At 41.7% G+C, this 17,439-nt stretch overlaps 1 protein-coding gene across 1 annotated transcript; it reads right to left on the bottom strand.

Moving 5' to 3' along the window:
• Nucleotides 1-7,838: 7,838 nt before the first annotated feature.
• Nucleotides 7,839-8,313, bottom strand: LOC137756925 (small nuclear ribonucleoprotein E-like). The gene has a single exon (XM_068533490.1). The coding sequence runs from the start codon at nt 8,256-8,258 to the stop codon at nt 7,980-7,982; it is 279 nt and encodes a 92-aa protein (XP_068389591.1). The 5' UTR covers nt 8,259-8,313; the 3' UTR covers nt 7,839-7,979.
• Nucleotides 8,314-17,439: the final 9,126 nt, after the last annotated feature.

Here is a 17,439-nt window from a genome sequence, read left to right as displayed (position 1 = left end):
TTTGTCTGATGGTGATTTCCCTTTGTCCTATGATTTATCCCTGAAGGATGGCTCTACACTCACCAAACCAGTATAATCAAGTTTTTAGGCCCATGAGCTGAGTCAGGCTGAAGTTCATAAGGGTAACAAATTCCTCTAGAAACCAGCCAGCTGGCCTTTCCCCCTCTGGAGTGGGGAATAAGAACTGTACTTTTCTGTATTTCTACATACCCACTTTTCAGAGTTGCTATTAAGATTCAACAAACTACATGAAAATTGTTTTGTACCTTTGCATGTGCCTGCCACCTTATAAGTTCTCAACACGTTAAGCACTACTATTGTTTTGTTTAATGTCCCTTTGATTGTATAATATGGTCTTTACTGATCAAATGATGTGTAATACTTTTCTTGGACTTCTTTTTTGGATGTTTTTGTTAATTGAGATTATGGGAGTTGGGGTAAAGAAAGAAAATGCATGTGCAGCATGATTGACACACAATAAACATAGCTTCTAAAGCCTCATGACAGAACCACCAAATGGAAAGGATCCTGATTTAAGCAACTGTCACATAAACATGTTTAATGAGTCAAACATGGAGCAGAAATGGCACTCTAAGGAAAACAAATAGTCTTGCCAGTTCATTGAAACTGAGCATTCATGGAGCCCTTGGCTCACCTGTGGTCAGAAAGGTTGATATAAGACAACAGGGAGATGGCAGGTGGGCCCCCTCTGGGACACGGCATGGTAGCAAGATGTGTAGGCTTCCTTGTTACCTACTAACAAGTAAGTAGAGTCAAATAAAAAGACTCTCCAGCATCCTCCTCTTATCAGAGAAAGCCAACATTCCAGATGCCAAACTGGTGTATGCCATGGGACAGGAATCATGCCCCCACCTCCCAGGCAGCTGGAGTAGATAGGTCCCTGGTAACATCATTTACATGTCTTCCCAGTGGGGTTTCAGGTTAGCCTCTCCTCTGTGAGGTCCTGCCTCTATTTCACTTCAGGCTGCAAATATTCTCCTACTCACCTAGACACATGCACACCCCCCCACCATGAGTAGAGAGCCATTCAAAATCAACCTTAATCTTTTTTATTCTCTACAAATGTGATTCCTCTCTGATGGATGCTTGGGTTTAGAGTTGCTTGTTTACTTTAGATGATTTGTTTTGGGGCCTCAATTTCACATCCCTATCATTCAAAATAGGATGTGACCTCGGAGGAACTCTAAGGCAGCTTAGGAAGAGGCAGACAAGGAGCCTTCATGAATGGACACAGAATGAGCAGAGACTGTCAGGAAAATGTGACTGTAATTTGCATAGGGTCACAAGGCAAACATTGATCTGAAGTGTTCCGGTGAATTGCCAGTGGACAGGACATAGAAGCAGACAGTAAACCATAAGGTAGAGGATGGTGTATAAGATGGAATATATGCCTGGGGGAAGTAAATAAAGGAATGCCATGTCAAGATCAGAAGAACGTTGATAGGGAAATGTAGAATAGAAAATCGATTCATTAATTCTGAGATGAAACATAATTACCTGAACTTGAAATCGGGTGGGCACCAGGTCAAAAATAAATTAAAAGGAATTTAATTTAGATATGCAGTTAAAAATTGGCCATGTTAAGGGGGCAAGAAATTTTAGCAATAATGGAAGTGAAGAAAAAATAATCTAAAAATTTTATAAAAGGTTTGAAACTGAGCAGGATCCTGTGGGGCCCTCCAGGATACAAAGCCTTTCCATATCTCCCATTTCTTACTTGCAGGATAAAGGCTTCAGCCTCTAGACCTTCCTCAATACCAAAGAGAAGAGTCAAAGAGTTACTAATCAGGGAAGTAAGGGAATGCAGAAACAAAGGAGCAATCAAGAAACTATAGCGAAGCCATTAAAGCAGGGTCCTACTCAAGGAATATGCATAACAATATCTTTGAGTTCTCTTGCAGGAACTAAGGTCCCCACCCAGGTGGAGGATGGTAACTTCAGGCTGAGCACAAGATCCCTAGAGCACCGCCCTGTTACCTCACCACCAACCAATCAGAAGGAAGTCACATACCCTGCAGCCCTCTCCCCAGATTTTGCCTATAAAAACTTCTCCCTGAAAACCATCAAGGAGTTTGGGTTTTTTGAGCACAAGCCAACCATCCTCCTTGCTTGGCCCTGCCATCAACCTTTCTCTACCCCAAAGTCCAACGTTTCAGTTTGTTTGGCCTCACCATGCGTAGGGCACACGAACTTGTGGTCAGTTACTTGTTACTACAAGTTAACTAGAAACTGGGTTAACCAAAGCTGGAAAAAATATGAAAAAAAGAAGACTATCAGAATTAATGTAGACTATCCAGCTTATATCACTTAATCAGCAAATGACCAGATGAACTTTTCTTTGGGGAATAACAAGATAAGGGAATTCAGCCCTGAGTAGGTAAAATAAACTTAGCTAGATATCTTGGTATCTTTTTAGCCTGAGAGGTATTATCCCACTCTAGAGTTCAGTGTCACAATTAAGTGGGATTGTAGAGAGACTGTTTTTTCATTTCCTTGAATCCCCCTAGTCCCTTTTTATCTGAACTGTATTAACAACACAATTGCTCTAAAGAGCAGGGTTCCTTTTCAAATTTAAAATATGGGCTGTTGTTCTCTCTCTCCTTGCTTATTATTTCTAAGTCTAAGCTGGGGCCCCATAGCTTTGGATGAGCCAAATGCTGACTCAGGCAAGGGAAAGGAGATGCAAGGCCAGTTCTCCCAGGAGCAGAAAGCACTGCAGATTAGGGAGGCCTTTGTCATCTTTGTCGTGTGTAATTTGACTAAACCTACTTGAATAAGAAAGAACTGGAGGCCTCAGAGAACTTTTGTCCTCTTAAATGAACAATAATCATAGTGCAAAGGAGAAAAAGAAAAAAAGTAAGAGGAAAGAAAATGAGGCTGCTTTTCTTTCTTTGTTTCTTTTTTTTTTCTCAAATGAGAATGACTAAGGCTTCATTAATGAAACTTGGATCCTTTCTCACTAAATGAGGTTCTGACTTGCTGGCAAAAGACCTGTGCAGAAATATCACATAATTAATAATGCCTTGAAGGGAAATGTGCCTTAGGTGTTTTATTATTTTTTAATCATTTAACATGGTTTTTAAATGATTTATTTATGCCCACCTTGTTGCAGACTGGTTTTAGGGTGGCTTACATAAATACATTTAATAAGATAAGAAGCAAATAAGAAAATCAAGGTAAAGGAAAAAATTCAAGTAGTTAAGGTAACAAGGAGCCGGGGTAATACTGGTACCCAAAATGTGTATTCTAAGTCCTCAGAGTTCCGCTAGAAACATGAGATGTGAGAGACAAAACCAGACACGTGATTTACAACTTCCATAAGATAAAAATCAAACTTGATGCTCAGGAGAACCAGAGGGAAATGTTTCCCTTGGGGCCTCCTCAACAGGAACATAATCGATAACTTCCTCAACAGCATCCTTACAGTAAGTACAGAAGCAGGCTTCACAGGCAGTTTCTTATATTTCCCTTGGTGCCACCATAGAAACATGATCGAGGAAGAGCCATTCGGCAGGGGAACCCACACGTATCTCTGAGGGCCTGGCTTGCTCCAGGGAAGGATATTAGCATGTGCAAAGAATGGATGGATGCACTGTGCATCACTTATTCAATCACCCAGAAGTATTTGTTTTTTCATTTAAGCTTGTGAGAAGCACTGAGTTCAGGCTGACACCCTGAACAAGAAGCTGGAGAGCAACTATTCTGTGTTGCCAGCTTTGCCAAGCTGGGAACAAGGATGACTTCTTGGTAATGTTGAGGAGCTCTGACTCCTGGGACGATTTCCCTTTATGCATATAAGAAGCTGTCTCCTTCACTCGCTCCAGAAAGAGCCTGAACCATAAAATAGTCTGAGGAGGGTCTCCCAGTTAGGGAATCCTCTAAGTTTTATTAGGCCTAAAGTTTACACGATTCTGAGAGTCACTTTAGAAGATGAATACAAGATTGATCACAAAAGTTAATTTTCATTTAGAAGGAGAAAACACAACAAATTATAAAATTTTTAAAACCTGGCAAATATCCCAAAAATCTTTAAAAATTAAATATTTTTTATGAATTAGCTGCCTGACACACCTCTATAATACAGTTTTCCTACATTTTTGGCTACATGTTCTTTGAGCTTTCATAGAATCCTTTTCTATATAGAAAATAGAAAAATAATTCAGTCTTTCTTTTAGCATGTATGATAGAAATTTGGTTTTTTCTTATTAATAGTTTAGGAAATGTTTCTTTCCATTTCACAAGTTATTATAGACAGTGACATGTACATTTTTAGGATTGCTGTCAATTTTAGGAAAATCTCTATCAATTTTTTTCATAGATATGCTGTGATTTTGAGAATAATTTTTCACAGATCAGGTTCAGTCTCCCTACACTTATCTTTCCTCTATTACCTTCTACATACTTTTGGTTCCAGGCACCACAGGACAGTTTCATATCACAATATGGCCCTGTCCTTCGTGTTACAGTATGAGGTTAGTCAGCCCCTTGGGAAGTAGGATTATTTTATCAGGATGCTTAGCAACAGCTTAACTGTACAAGGAAATGGGGTTGCAAATCTGCATAGATATATCCCACTAAACATGACTAAAATGTTGAATAATGGCAACCCAAAGATGTCATGTCTTAATCCCTGGAACACGCAGATATTACTTTATAAGCAAAAAGGATTCGGGGAATATGATTTAGGATCTTGAGATAAGGAAATTATCCTGGATTATCCAGGTGAACCCTAAAGACCATCACAAGTGTCCTTATAAGAGACAGGGAGACGGAGATTACACACACAGAGGAGAAGGTGATGTGAAGACAGCGACAGAGATTGGAATGATGCAGTCACAAGCCAAAGAACACCAAGGAAGGCTGGCAGCCACCAGATGCTAGAAGAGGCAAGGAATGAATTGTCTCCCAGAGCCTCCTGAAAGAGTCCCGCTGCCACCTTGATTTTGGACTTCTGGCCTCCAAAACTGTAAGAGGATACACTTCTATTGTTTTAAGCCACCAGATTTATGATGATTTATTGCAGTAGCCTTAGGGAACCAGTATAGATCTCTAGTTCAACTTCCTTGTAGCCAGATCCAACACAGGGCCACAGTTTTTCCACCACTACTTTACATTAGGGGAAGTGGAGAAGAGGAGAAGTTGGAGGGGAAGGAAACAGTGATCTTAAGCAATTGCTGTTGAAATATATACTTTTGGAAACTGTATAAAATCACACGACAATGTGATTAGGGGAAGTGGCGAAGAGGAGAAGTTGGAGGGGAAGGAGACAGTGATCTTAAGCAATTGCTGTTGAAATATATACTTTTGGAAACTGTATACAATCATACGACAATGTGAGCCTATCATGGAGGCCCCTCCCAGGACCTTAGAAGGGGCCCAGGTGAATGAGGGGCTCTGAAGCTTCAGTCTCATTAGCTTCACAGTGAATCTCCCTCAGCCTCAACGCAGCCTCAGTGGTTGTGTTGAGGAAGGTCTAAAAGAAGGGTCTTATGTTTTGGGAAGGACCAATTTGGAAAAAAGCAGGATCTTCAGAGCATGAGTATAATGGAAACCAGTTTATGGTAGGGGGTGGGGATAACAGAGGATGTAGAAGAAACAGAGTAAGAGTGATGACAATAGCATTTAAAAAAAAATGCTACATGACTTTGGTCCTCTCCTTCCCATTAGAAGAGGTGGGAAAGTTGAAGCTTTCTTCTTGTCTCTGCGTACCCTACCCCCAGAGAGACACTGGTTTCCTCTTCTTCTCCCGTAACAATTGCACTTCTTTGTACTTGAATTTTAGTCAAACAGTCTATAATTATCTCTGTTTTAAAATTAATTAATTAATTTATTTATTTTTGGCTGCGTTGTGTCCTCGTTGCTGTGCGCGGGCTTTCTCTAGTTGCGGCGAGCAGGGGCTACTCTTCATTGCGGTGCACGGGCTTCTCATTGCAGTGGCTTCTTTTGTTGTGGAGCATGGGCTCTAGGCGCACAGGCTTCAGTAGTTGTGGCTCACGGGTTCAGTAGTTGTGGCACGCGGGCTCTAGAGCGCAGGCTCAGTAGTTGTGGTGCATGGGCTTAGTTGCTCTGCGGCATGTGGGGTCTTCCCGGACCAGGGATCAAACCCGTGTCCCCTGCATTGGCAGGCAGATTCTTAACCACTGTGCCACCAGGGAAGTCCCTATAATTATCCCTTTACATATCTATTCCCTCTGCCAAGGTTTTGAGCTCTGTGAGAATAAGAACTATGCCTGATTTACCTTTGTAAACTGGTTGAATTAAAAAGAATTATAAGAGATTAAGAAAACCTGGGAAGGGGTCCTAAAGTACAGACTCAGACCACCCCAGTTTCCATCTGCATGCCCTCTCCTCTCTACTACCCTGGCAATAGAATCTTTCTCAAGTCAAGGGAAGGAGAACTGACCTTCTCAGCATGCGTTATCACCAATCTACTGTTTACAGCATTAAATATTGATTTTTGGTACTCAAAACACCGTGCTGTCGAGACTCAAAACCCATTCGTTCAACCTACTGTTTCTGCTAGGAGTTTCAACCATGTATTTGAAAATCGCCCATCATTCCCTACCCCAGCTGAGAGATTATTCTTTTGCTCTGCTGTATCTTTCCTACACTGATTCAGTAACTCCTGGGTGGCCAAGCAGATGAGGTGAGACAGGAGTCATGGGACAAAGGTACTTAACAAAAAAATGAAAAAAAAAGCCTATCAGTTAACATTAAAATATTAGCCCACTACCATTATGTCTCTGTATCAGATCGTCTGTCCCAAAGCCTCACGGGTCTGGCTGGTATGCCATCTTTGTCATATTTTGGAAACCCTGCAATAGATCATGCAAAAGTTCAGGTCATTTGTGATAGTTATTAATGCTCTTCACAAATATTCCAGTTCTCTCTCCTTCCAGTGCACATGGCAGGATTTTTTTTTTCTTGCCACTTGAAATTAGTTTTACCCACTTGGCTTGAGTTGGCCAGTGAAACGTGAGTGGACATAACATGTATGAGCTCAAAAAGGAGCTCTTAGAGCCACAGTGGGATTCACTCTGCTCTCTTTTCCTTTAGCCTGAGTACGGGAGTGAGGAGACACAGAGCAGGGCTCCCAGCTGACCCTCAATAGACTTGTAGTACAAGTGAGAAATAGACCGTTATTTGTTTGTTTGTTTTGGCCCCATCGTGCGCCTTGTGGGATCTTAGTTTCCCGACCAGGGATCGAACCCAGGGGCCTTGGTAGTGAGAACGCAGAGTCCTAACCACTGGAACACGAGGGAATTCCCTAGACCCGTTCTTTGTGAAGTCTCTGTAATGTTGCATTTGTTTGTCAATGCAGCATAAACTAACCTCTCTTGATTATTACAAACGTTGAGAGCATAGCTTTCCCACCAAACAGTAATAGCCTCAAGTTTCCCTCATTTAAATGAAAAGACAGATATTTACAAAAGGTGTGTGTGTTTGTGTGTGTGTGTGTGTGTGTATGTGTCTGGCTACTGGCACCTGGATATCATTGGAATTACATAGATAAAAAGCTAATTGTGGAGGGGGGATGCTATACTGCCAAAGAAACCACAGGCCTGGAAAAGAAAGTCTGTGACAGGTTGACATGACCGAGCAAAAGCAGATTGAGAAAACTGCTCAAGGAGGGCATATTCTCCCATGCCTTTGTACATGAGGCCAAGAAGGATGACTAAGGCCTATGAAGCAGAGTTGGGGCTGAATAATTACCATCCACCCCCTGCCAGAAGCCCGCTCCACAACGTTTGCCCAGTAGAATCTCTGCAGACCAAGGTCTTCCATTTTTCCAATTTTTTTTTTAATAAAAACAATCCCACAGCATTTATCGTCATCTGGTAATAACGTAAAGGTGAGCAAAACAATATGAATAAATGCTTTAGAACTACACTTCTAACAAAGCACACCTAAAAAAACTGTATTGCCTTCTCAACAATTTCTCACTTCATTGATCATTTCTAGTTGGAGACACTTTGGAGCAGAGTAACGTTACCTCCTTTTAGCATGATCCGACCCAGTTGTTTTCTTGACTTTGTTTTAGAATGAATCTCTTCTGCATCATCTAATACGAGGTTCATATACTCATCAAAACCAATGATACAGCCCTCTATCCGCATATTCACTTGCTCATAAAGCCACACCCGAATCCGAGATCTATTTTGCAAGTATCTGAAGATGAGATTGATTGGCTGCACCATCACCTTCTGCACCTTCTGGCCCTGGCCCCAGTACGCCATGGTGGAAGCTCACAAAGACCACACTATCCCGCACACTGCCTCAAAAAGCAACTTCCGGAATGTTTTTTCCAATTTTTAAATAGGATTCTTATGCCTGTTAGCCTGCCTCTGTTCTAGCATGTATGTTGTATATGTGGGGACACTTTTAAGTTTTGGTCCATATGTCTCTGGTTCAAGGGCAGTCTATCCAGAACTCATGTAGTCATCATTGCATATCACTCCTAGATGTAGAGACTACCATGTATCACCCAGAGATGCTGGACTTTGAGCTCAATGCCAAGACTGAATGGCATTTTTTAAATTTTGGCTGCACCACGCGGCATGCAGGATCTTAGTTTCCCGACCCGGGACTGAACCCACGCCCCCTGCAGTGGAAGTGTGGAGCCTTAACCACGGGACCCCCAGGGAAGTCCCTGAATGGCATTTTTGGATTGCCTCCTTTGGGGTAAGTATGAGTGTCTTCTGCATAAAAGGAGAGTAAACTGAACATTTAGTGATCAGAATGGCAGATTGTTAAAGGCATTACGATTTTTCACAACATTCTGTTCTCTCTCCTTCGAGGCACACGGTAGGGTTGTGTTTCCACCTGTGTGAAGTTAGGTGCAGCCATATGACTTACACTGGCCAGTGAAATGTGAGCTGAAGTGATGTGTGTCACTCTCGGGCAGGAGCTCTGAGAGCCACTGCATACTTTGCCATGTTTTCAGAGGATGGCTGCCCCCAGCGTGAGTCCCAGAGTGTGGATGGCAACAGTGTGGAGCAAGAGCCCCAGTCAGCCATGAAGACCAAGCAATAAATCCACCTCTCTTATTTGAAGTCACTGAGATTTAAGTATTGCTGGTTTCCACAGTATTGCCTTGCCTATCATGACTGATACAGGCTTTCTTACACAGTCCAGGACATTCTGGCAGGATCCTGTCATCTTGGCTGATGCTTAGTGTCCAATCCTGAGAGTGACCCCCAAATCCATATCTAAACTCTCAAGTTCACGTCTCTTAGCCTTCAACTCCTCTGGCCACCTCTTGATTTGCGGGGAAGGCCCCATGGACATCACCATACTACATGGCACACCTTATGGGAAATTCTCCATCTAAAATAAACCCTCTGATCTTGGGGAAATGCTTCCTCTCAAACATCCATCTCCTCATTTGCCCAGCTCTGCTTCTCAGAGCCTGGCATGTCTAAAACAACAAGTTGGGTGGGGAGGCTTTCTTGGTACCTCAAAAATGATATCTTTAGCTTTACAGTACACAAATCAATAACGCTTCCATCAGCAAAGAGCTCTGAACTCAGAAACCAAGACTTTTGAGGTTAGAGTAGGGGTGGGAATAATCCGCATACCTTTCACAGAAAGAGAACAAGAACAAAACATAAGCTAATATCTCAATAGATCATTCTGACACATGTGTCATTGATAAAACAAGGGATTCAACTCGGGAATTCAGACTCACAATTGGCAACAAACTATTCCCTTGTAAGAACTTAATATAAATCCTTTTAATCAAAGGTCATTGAGAGTGGACAGAGGGAAATAGGAAGGAACTAGCATTTTGGGGATCCTACTATGTTCTGGTACTTTACCACATTTAATCCTCGAAGTGGCCATATGAGGGAACTGTTATCATTTTTCTCAGTGAAGACAGTAAGGTTCAGTGAACTTAAGCCACTTGCCTAAGATCACAGAGTAAGTACATGGCAGAGCTGGGATTCCAATCAGATGTCCCTAACTGCAAAGGGTTTACTTACAGTTGGAGTCTTCCTTCTCTACCTGCCGCCACATCTAAATAAAGTTAAAAGAGAGAAAATATTTACTATAGTACAGTATGAGAAATATGATGCAAAAATAAATGATTTTTTTCTTAATATGAGTAAAATTCTCATTTCGAACATTGAAATATTTAAGCTGTTATAAAAGCTGCCCATTAAAGTGTCACTTAGGTAGTCACTATATTTATATACTTTATTTAGGAAATCTTGTAAGATTGACCCTTTGGCTAGAAACAAAATCAGTAGTGTCATCTTTCAGACATCAGATAAAGGACAGTGAGAGATTCCATACAGCTATAGTCTGGGAAATGCATCATGTCCCTTTTTGGCCGTCAAATCTGAACCTTGATTCTGTGTCCATGTAGCTCTCACCTAAAGGAAAACTGGGGAGAGCGCATTCACAGAATTTTTAAATTTACAATAGAATGTTTCTTGGCTCAGACCAGTGTTTGATGGGTATAGAGGTATAGCTTTAATCCCTACAGGATGGACAAAGCCAAAGAGGCTGAGCTGGGGGAGTGTTGAATAAACTTACAGGGAAGAGAATAAAACATAAGTTAATATCTCAATAGAGATATTGAGATATCTCTATTATATCTATTACACCCATAGGTTTGTGAATTCCCAGAGAGTAGTGACTATGTTTAACTCCTTATTGTGTTCTCAGAGCTTAACACAAATCAAGACACAATAAAAGTTTAAATTAAGGGAGCAGCATGGGCTTTTGAGTCATCACTAGGGTTCAAAGCTGGGTGGATTCTCCTATCCCTTGTTAGACAGAGTTTAAGACATTTACTTTTTTTGAGATGGAGCTCCATGTTTGTAAAATGGAGAAAATAATACCTCTCTTACAAGATTCTTATAAGCATGATTCAGGTGATTCTTATGCAAATCCTTCTTTAGAAGCTTAAAGCCCCTGACCCCTATCATGGATTTATTAGTTCTTCTGTCTCTCAAGAAAAAGATGGAAATAAAAAACTGTGTCTGTTAACTCTTCTAAAATTAGTCCAAAAAAATTCTCAGTGTTCCTTTTGCAGAAAGAAATATTTCATGCTATTGCGATGAATGGAACATGTAATGCTTGCACAGTCTCTGACAGGTGTCTTTGTCCAAAGCTTATGCTAGCAGATGTTCAATATTGGTTCTAAAGTATAGGAAAAGGACTTTCCTGGTGGCACAGTGGTTAAGAATCCGCCTGCCAATGCAGGGGACACGGGTTCGAGCCCTGGTCCGGGAAGATCCCACATGCCACGGAGCAACTAAGCCCACGCACCACAACTACTGAGCCTGTGTGCCACAACTACTGAAGCCCGTGTGCCTACAGCCCATGCTCCACAATGAGAAGCCACTGCAATGAGAAGCCCTCACACTGCAATGAAGAGTAGCCCCTGCTCGCTGCAACAAAGACCCAATGAAGCCAAAAATAAAATATACATAAATAAATAAATTTATAAAAAATAAAGTATAGGAAAAGACCTTCCTTGGAACCTAATGAAACTTAAAAGCTTTTGCACAGCAAAGGAAACCATAAAGAAGACGAAAAGACAACCCTCAGAATGGGAGAAAATATTTGCAAACGAATCAATGGACAAAGGATTAATCTCCAAAATATGTAAACAGCTCATTCAGCTCAATATTAAAGAAAAAACAACCCAATCCAAAAATGGGCAGAAGACCTAAAGAGACATTTCTCCAAAGAAGACATACAGATGGCGAAGAGGCACATGAAAAGCTGCTCAACATCACTAATTATTAGAGAAATGCAAATCAAAACTACAATGAGATATCACTTCACACCAGTCAGAATGGCCATCATCAAAAAATCTACAAACAATAAATGCTGACGAGGGTGTGGAGAAAGGGAACCCTCTTGCACCGTCAGTGGGAATGTAAATGGATACAGCCACTACGGAGAACAGTATGGAGGTTCCTTAAAAAACTAAAAATAGAACTACCATACGACCCAGCAATCCCACTACAGGGCATATACCCTGAGAAAACCATAATTCAAAAAGAGTCATGTACCACAATGTTCATTGCAGCTCTATTTACAATAGTCAGGACATGGAAGCAACCTAAGTGTCCAGCGACAGATGAATGGATAAAGAAGATGTGGCACATACACAGAATGGAATATTACTCAGCCATAAAAAGAAATGAAATTGAGTTATTTGTGGTGAGGTGGATGGACCTAGAGTCTGTCATACAGAGTGAAGTAAGTCAGAAAGAGAAAAACAAATACCATATGCTAACATATATATATGGAATCTAAAAAAAATAAATGGTCATGAAGAACCTAGGGGCAGGACAGGAATAAAGATGCAGACATAGAGAACTGACTTGAGGACATGGGGAGGGGGAAGGGTAAGCTGGGACGAAGTGAGAGAGTGGTATGGACTTATAAATACTACCAAATGTAAAATAGCTAGTGGGAAGCAGCCGCATAGCACAGGGAGATCAGCTCAGCTCGGTGCTTTGTGACCACCTAGAGGGGTGGGATAGGGAGGGTGGAAGGGAGACGCAAGAGGGAGGAGATATGGGGATATACGTATATGTATAGCTAATTCACTTTTTTATAAAGCAGAAACTAACACAGCATTGTAAAGCAATTATACTCCAATAAAGATGTTAAAAAAAAAAAAGACCTTCTTATTGATCCACCTCAATAAGGGCATGGAGTTTTGGTTGGATCTCACCATAGCCAATCATTTCTGTCCTAGAAGAAATTATAAAAGGCTCATGAATCCTGGTTTTGAAACAGATGCCCAGTATAAGGGTAACACCTCCTATGCCTGTCCCTCCACTCCACCCCTACCTCAGGATGGTGATTTGCTTAGACATGCAAACACTAGGAGAACTCTCACATGCAAAAGGCTGAAACCAGTAAGGGTCCGAACTGGCTGCTGTGTAATATTGTTCTAAGTAGATAATAAAAGAATAAAAACACCCATTACCTATTGCCTAGATTTTTGTTATCCTAAAATTTCCACCTCTTTGCTTATATTAAAAATGAGCCCAGACTTCCAGTCCAGACAAGATTCTCTAGACCCCTTTTGCCTAGCTCCTCTCCACTAAGCACAACTATAAAGCCTGGAAATTATGAAAGAAACCACTGAAGGAGAAGTCTGAAAGGTGGTAAGAAGAAGATAAACTCTTTTGAGACCCCAGGATTGGAGGAACAACCCAGTAACACAGTATCTTACGTGTTACTTCCTCCACCCAATGGAAGAAGACAACCCAGATTGAACCTTTCCTACCCATGACCTAGCAACAGCAGACAGCCCAAGGCTCATTCTGTCCCCGGATTGAATCTGAATTCCGTCTGACAACATCAGGCAAGACATCATTCACAAGAGGTACCAATAGGGAGCCTCACCAACAATAAGCAGCCTGGAGAAGCGCTCTCCATCTTGGTCGTGCCTTAGACTCCCCTACCCCACAGAGAGATACTGAGGCTGGTGGATGGAACCAGCAAGAGGCAACTTCACTACAGCAGGTGGCTCCATCCAGGAAGCTTCTTTGTCCCCCTGAGGCCGAAACTCTCTTCTCTCACTCAGAAAGACCCTGTAGTTGAACTCTCAGGCATTTATTCTAGAGAAATGGACACTTATGTCCATAGAACAACATGTACACGAATGTCAATAACAGTTTTAATCATGATAGCAAAGACTGGAATCAGCCTAGATATCCTTCAAAAATTGAATAGCTCAACAAACTGTGGTATATGTATATATACACAAGGAATACTATTCAGCAATAAAAAGGAATGAACTATTGATACATACAACAATTTGGATGAATCTCTGAAATTATACTGACTGAAAAAAGCCAATCCTAAAGGGTTATATACTGTATGATTCCACTAACATAAAATTTTTGAAATGACAAAATTTTAGAAATGGAGGTTAGATTAGTCATTGCCAGGGATTCAGGATAGGGAAGGAGCTGGACATGTTATGAAAGGAGAACACAAGGTATCCTTGTGTTGATGGAACTGCTTGTTCTGGGTCTTGACTGTGGTGGTGGACACACAAACCTACACATAGGTTTAAATTGAATAGAACCAAGCACACACACACAGACAGTTTACACTTTTTTTTATTCCCACTCAAAATCATGGGACCTTATCAAATTGTCCTTCTCCCAGCATGCTATAAAACCAGACCACAGAGTCCTGTACAAACTATAGCCTTAACACCGTTGCAGTGGGTTGACTTCCACTGTCTCCCAGGACTCTTCCATAACCAGCCTGAGGCGGTACAGGCCTTGCCGCTGAATAGGTCATTGTAGGCTCCAACAGCCCTTGCCCAAATAGCCCTATATGTCACCAAGGAGCTCACAGCCAGTGGACAAAAAAAAGACTCATGTGCAATAGTTAGCGTAACCTGATGTAAATCCTATAAAAGAAGTAGATAAACTTTGAGAAGATGTATATAAGAGAGATTAAGGGAATGAGCTGTGGATTAACTCAGAACTGGGATTCAGTCCTAAATCTACCTAAAATTACAAGTGTAACTTTGTGCAAAGTAAATCTCAGTTTCCACATATGTAAAATGGGGAGGACAAGAGCATCTTCTTATGTAATGTAGTTGTTGAGAGGATTAAATGAGATTTGTATGTAAAGTGGGTAATGCACTGTTCTGGACTAAACTGTGTCCCTGCAAAATGCCTATGTTGTAGCCCTAACCCCAGTGTGGATAATTTTGGAGATGGAGCCTTTAAGGAAGTTATTAAGGTTAAATGAGGTCATAAGGGTGGGGGCCTAATCCAGTAAGACTGTTATCTTTATAAGAAGAGGAAGAGACACCAGGGACATGCATGCACAGAGGAAAGACCGTGTGAGGACACAGTGAGAAGGCGGCCATCTGCAAGCCAAAGAGAGCGGCCTCAAAGGAGAAACCAAACTGCTGATACCTTGATCTTGGACTTCCAGCCTCCAGAACTGTGAGAGATAAATTTCTGTTGTTTAAGCCACCCAGTCTATGGTATGCTGTTATGGAAGTCTATGCTGACTAATACATGCACCATCAGACGTAGAGTTATGTGCTCAATAAATGCAAGCTATAATAATGATGTTTAATGTTATAATTAATGTAAGTAAATTTACAGGCCCTGTGGCAAAAGATATGTTTCCTACATTCTTAGGTGCCCAAGAGGCTTCTGTTGGTAGGTATGGGGCTGTGATCAAAAGGGTAGAGCTCAAAGGACAGAGAACAAGCAAAGTGAAGCTGGGTGTGGGCTTTTCTGACATGTGCTCATGCAAAGAGGAGATGACCATAGAGCAACAGAAGGAGCTCAGTGGAAAGACAGACAGCTGGCGAAGCAGCCTCTAGCGGCAGGGAGGACTCACCCAGGGAGGGCAGCACTGCAGTTGGGTTCAGGGACCAGAGCCCATCTAGGGCTTCCTATGGGATAGCCATAAGCAGAAGGATGAAAAGGCCAGCATGAGTCAAAATTCCTAGAGAATGCTGAGATTCAATACTTGGAAGATGACATCTAAATGTCAAATCCAAGTTGCTGGGGCTGGGGAAAAACATGAGAGACAGGGACAAGGTTCAACAACAAGGAGAAATTGGAACATGTGCCATAGAGAACTGTGGAGAACAGCACTGAACTACTTGCTGTTTGCTTTCATTTGTTACTGTGTGCTGTATAGTGGGTATGACTAGTTGAAAGTTACAAGGTTAGTGAGAGAGGTCCCAAGTCCAGGTTTTATAATAAGAAGAAACAGCTAATACTCAAGGCATCACAATAGACCTCGCCATGAGCAAAAGGAATCACAGAAAAAGCCAGAATTCAATAGATCCTTCAAACAAACCTGAACAAAATTGACCCTAAATGATTGCTCATCACCTGGTATCTCGCACGAACAATATTAGAGTAAGTAAATAGGCCAAAAGTGCCACCAGCACTAACTGGGCATTCCACCAGGTGACCCTAGGCTATACTCCTCTGAGATAAATGAGAGGTCAGCAAACTTTTTCTATAAGGACCAGCTAATAAATATTTTAGGCTTTGTGGGCCATATAATCTCTGTCACAATCATTCAACACTTGTAGACCAAAAGCAGACATTGACTATATGTAAACAAATGCACATGGCTATGTGCCAGTAAAACTTATACGTGGACACAAATTTGAATTTCATATAATTTTTATGTGTCATGAAATATTATTCTTGTTTTGATTTTTTTCAACCATTTAAAAATGCAAAGGCCATTCTTAGCTTGTGGGCCACAAGAAGGCATGCAGCAGGCCATATTTGTCTTGTGGGCTATAGTTTGCTGAACCCAGATATAAAGAGTGCATAGCCCACCAGCACTAACTGCATTCCACCAGGTAACCAGTGATATTTGCTCCTGTGAGATAGACAAGCAATTTGGGTTATGAATGTAAGAGGTGACTTGGTTTTATTAGTATTGTTATGCATTTTAAACAATACTTGTTCTTGTAAAATAGTTAGCCATATTTTGAATCAACTCTTTTGTTTCTGATGCTAATTGTTGAGGCTTACGGCCCCTTTGATGGGCTAAAGAGCATTGCTTGATCCTTTGAAGCTCTGCCTTTAGAAAATATCCTGAACCCATTCATTTCTTATTTCTCTAGTTTAAGTCACCATCATCTCTTGCCTGGACCACAATACCTTCCCAATTTTCTCTCTTCTCCCCCTACAGTCTCTTCTTCATACAGCAGCCAAGTAACACCTTTAAAAGATAAGACTAATAGCATCACTCCTCTGCTTAGAACCCTACAGAATCTTTCCACAATACTTTTAATCACCTACACGAGTCCTTATCAAACTCTCTGTTGCAGGCTGGATTCCCCATCCGAGATGGAGTTTAGAGGGCAGGGTATTTATTAGGGAGTGCCCTTGGGATCAGCATGTGTGGAAAGGAGGGGAACAAAGCAAGCGTGGTAGAAGAAAGCATCCAACTGCAATGCAGGCTCAACAATAGTCTTGGCCAACCTCATGGTGAGCTCTGGAGCTAGAATGGCCCTTTAGAGTTGTTCCAGGTTAGGCCAAGATGCTGGGCCTTTACACTCCCTCAGCGATCACTCATTGGATACAGGCAGCGCTGGGAAGAGGCATGGACTTAGTTGACATGGCTCTCAGCAGATGGGGCAGTCCCTTAAAGGTCTGTCCACAGCACTCCTAAAGCTGGGGCAACAGGTCCGTTAAAGGGAATCTGGTCAGTGCATCACAGTGCCCAATACACTCTCCCACCTCATCTCCTATCATTCTTCCACTGGTCTGCCAGCTCCACGTAAAACAGCCTTCTAGCTGTTCCGCAAGTAAGTCAAGTACAATCATGCCTCAGGAACCTTGCCCTTGCTCTTGCCTCTCCCTGGAGCACACTTATCTGCTTGGATTAATTCCTTACTTTATCTAAGTCTCTTCTCAAATGGAGCCACCT

The sequence above is a fragment of the Eschrichtius robustus genome, chromosome X (assembly GCF_028021215.1).
Source record: "Eschrichtius robustus isolate mEscRob2 chromosome X, mEscRob2.pri, whole genome shotgun sequence".
Classification (NCBI taxonomy): domain Eukaryota; kingdom Metazoa; phylum Chordata; class Mammalia; order Artiodactyla; family Eschrichtiidae; genus Eschrichtius; species Eschrichtius robustus.
Note: the sequence above shows the minus strand (reverse complement) of the source record. Positions and strands in the feature narration are given on the sequence as shown.

Excerpts from the sequence above, each read along its gene's own strand:
- LOC137756925 (XM_068533490.1), bottom strand. The coding sequence starts at position 8,258 with ATGGCGTACTGGGGCCAGGGCCAGAAGGTGCAGAAGGTGATGGTGCAG.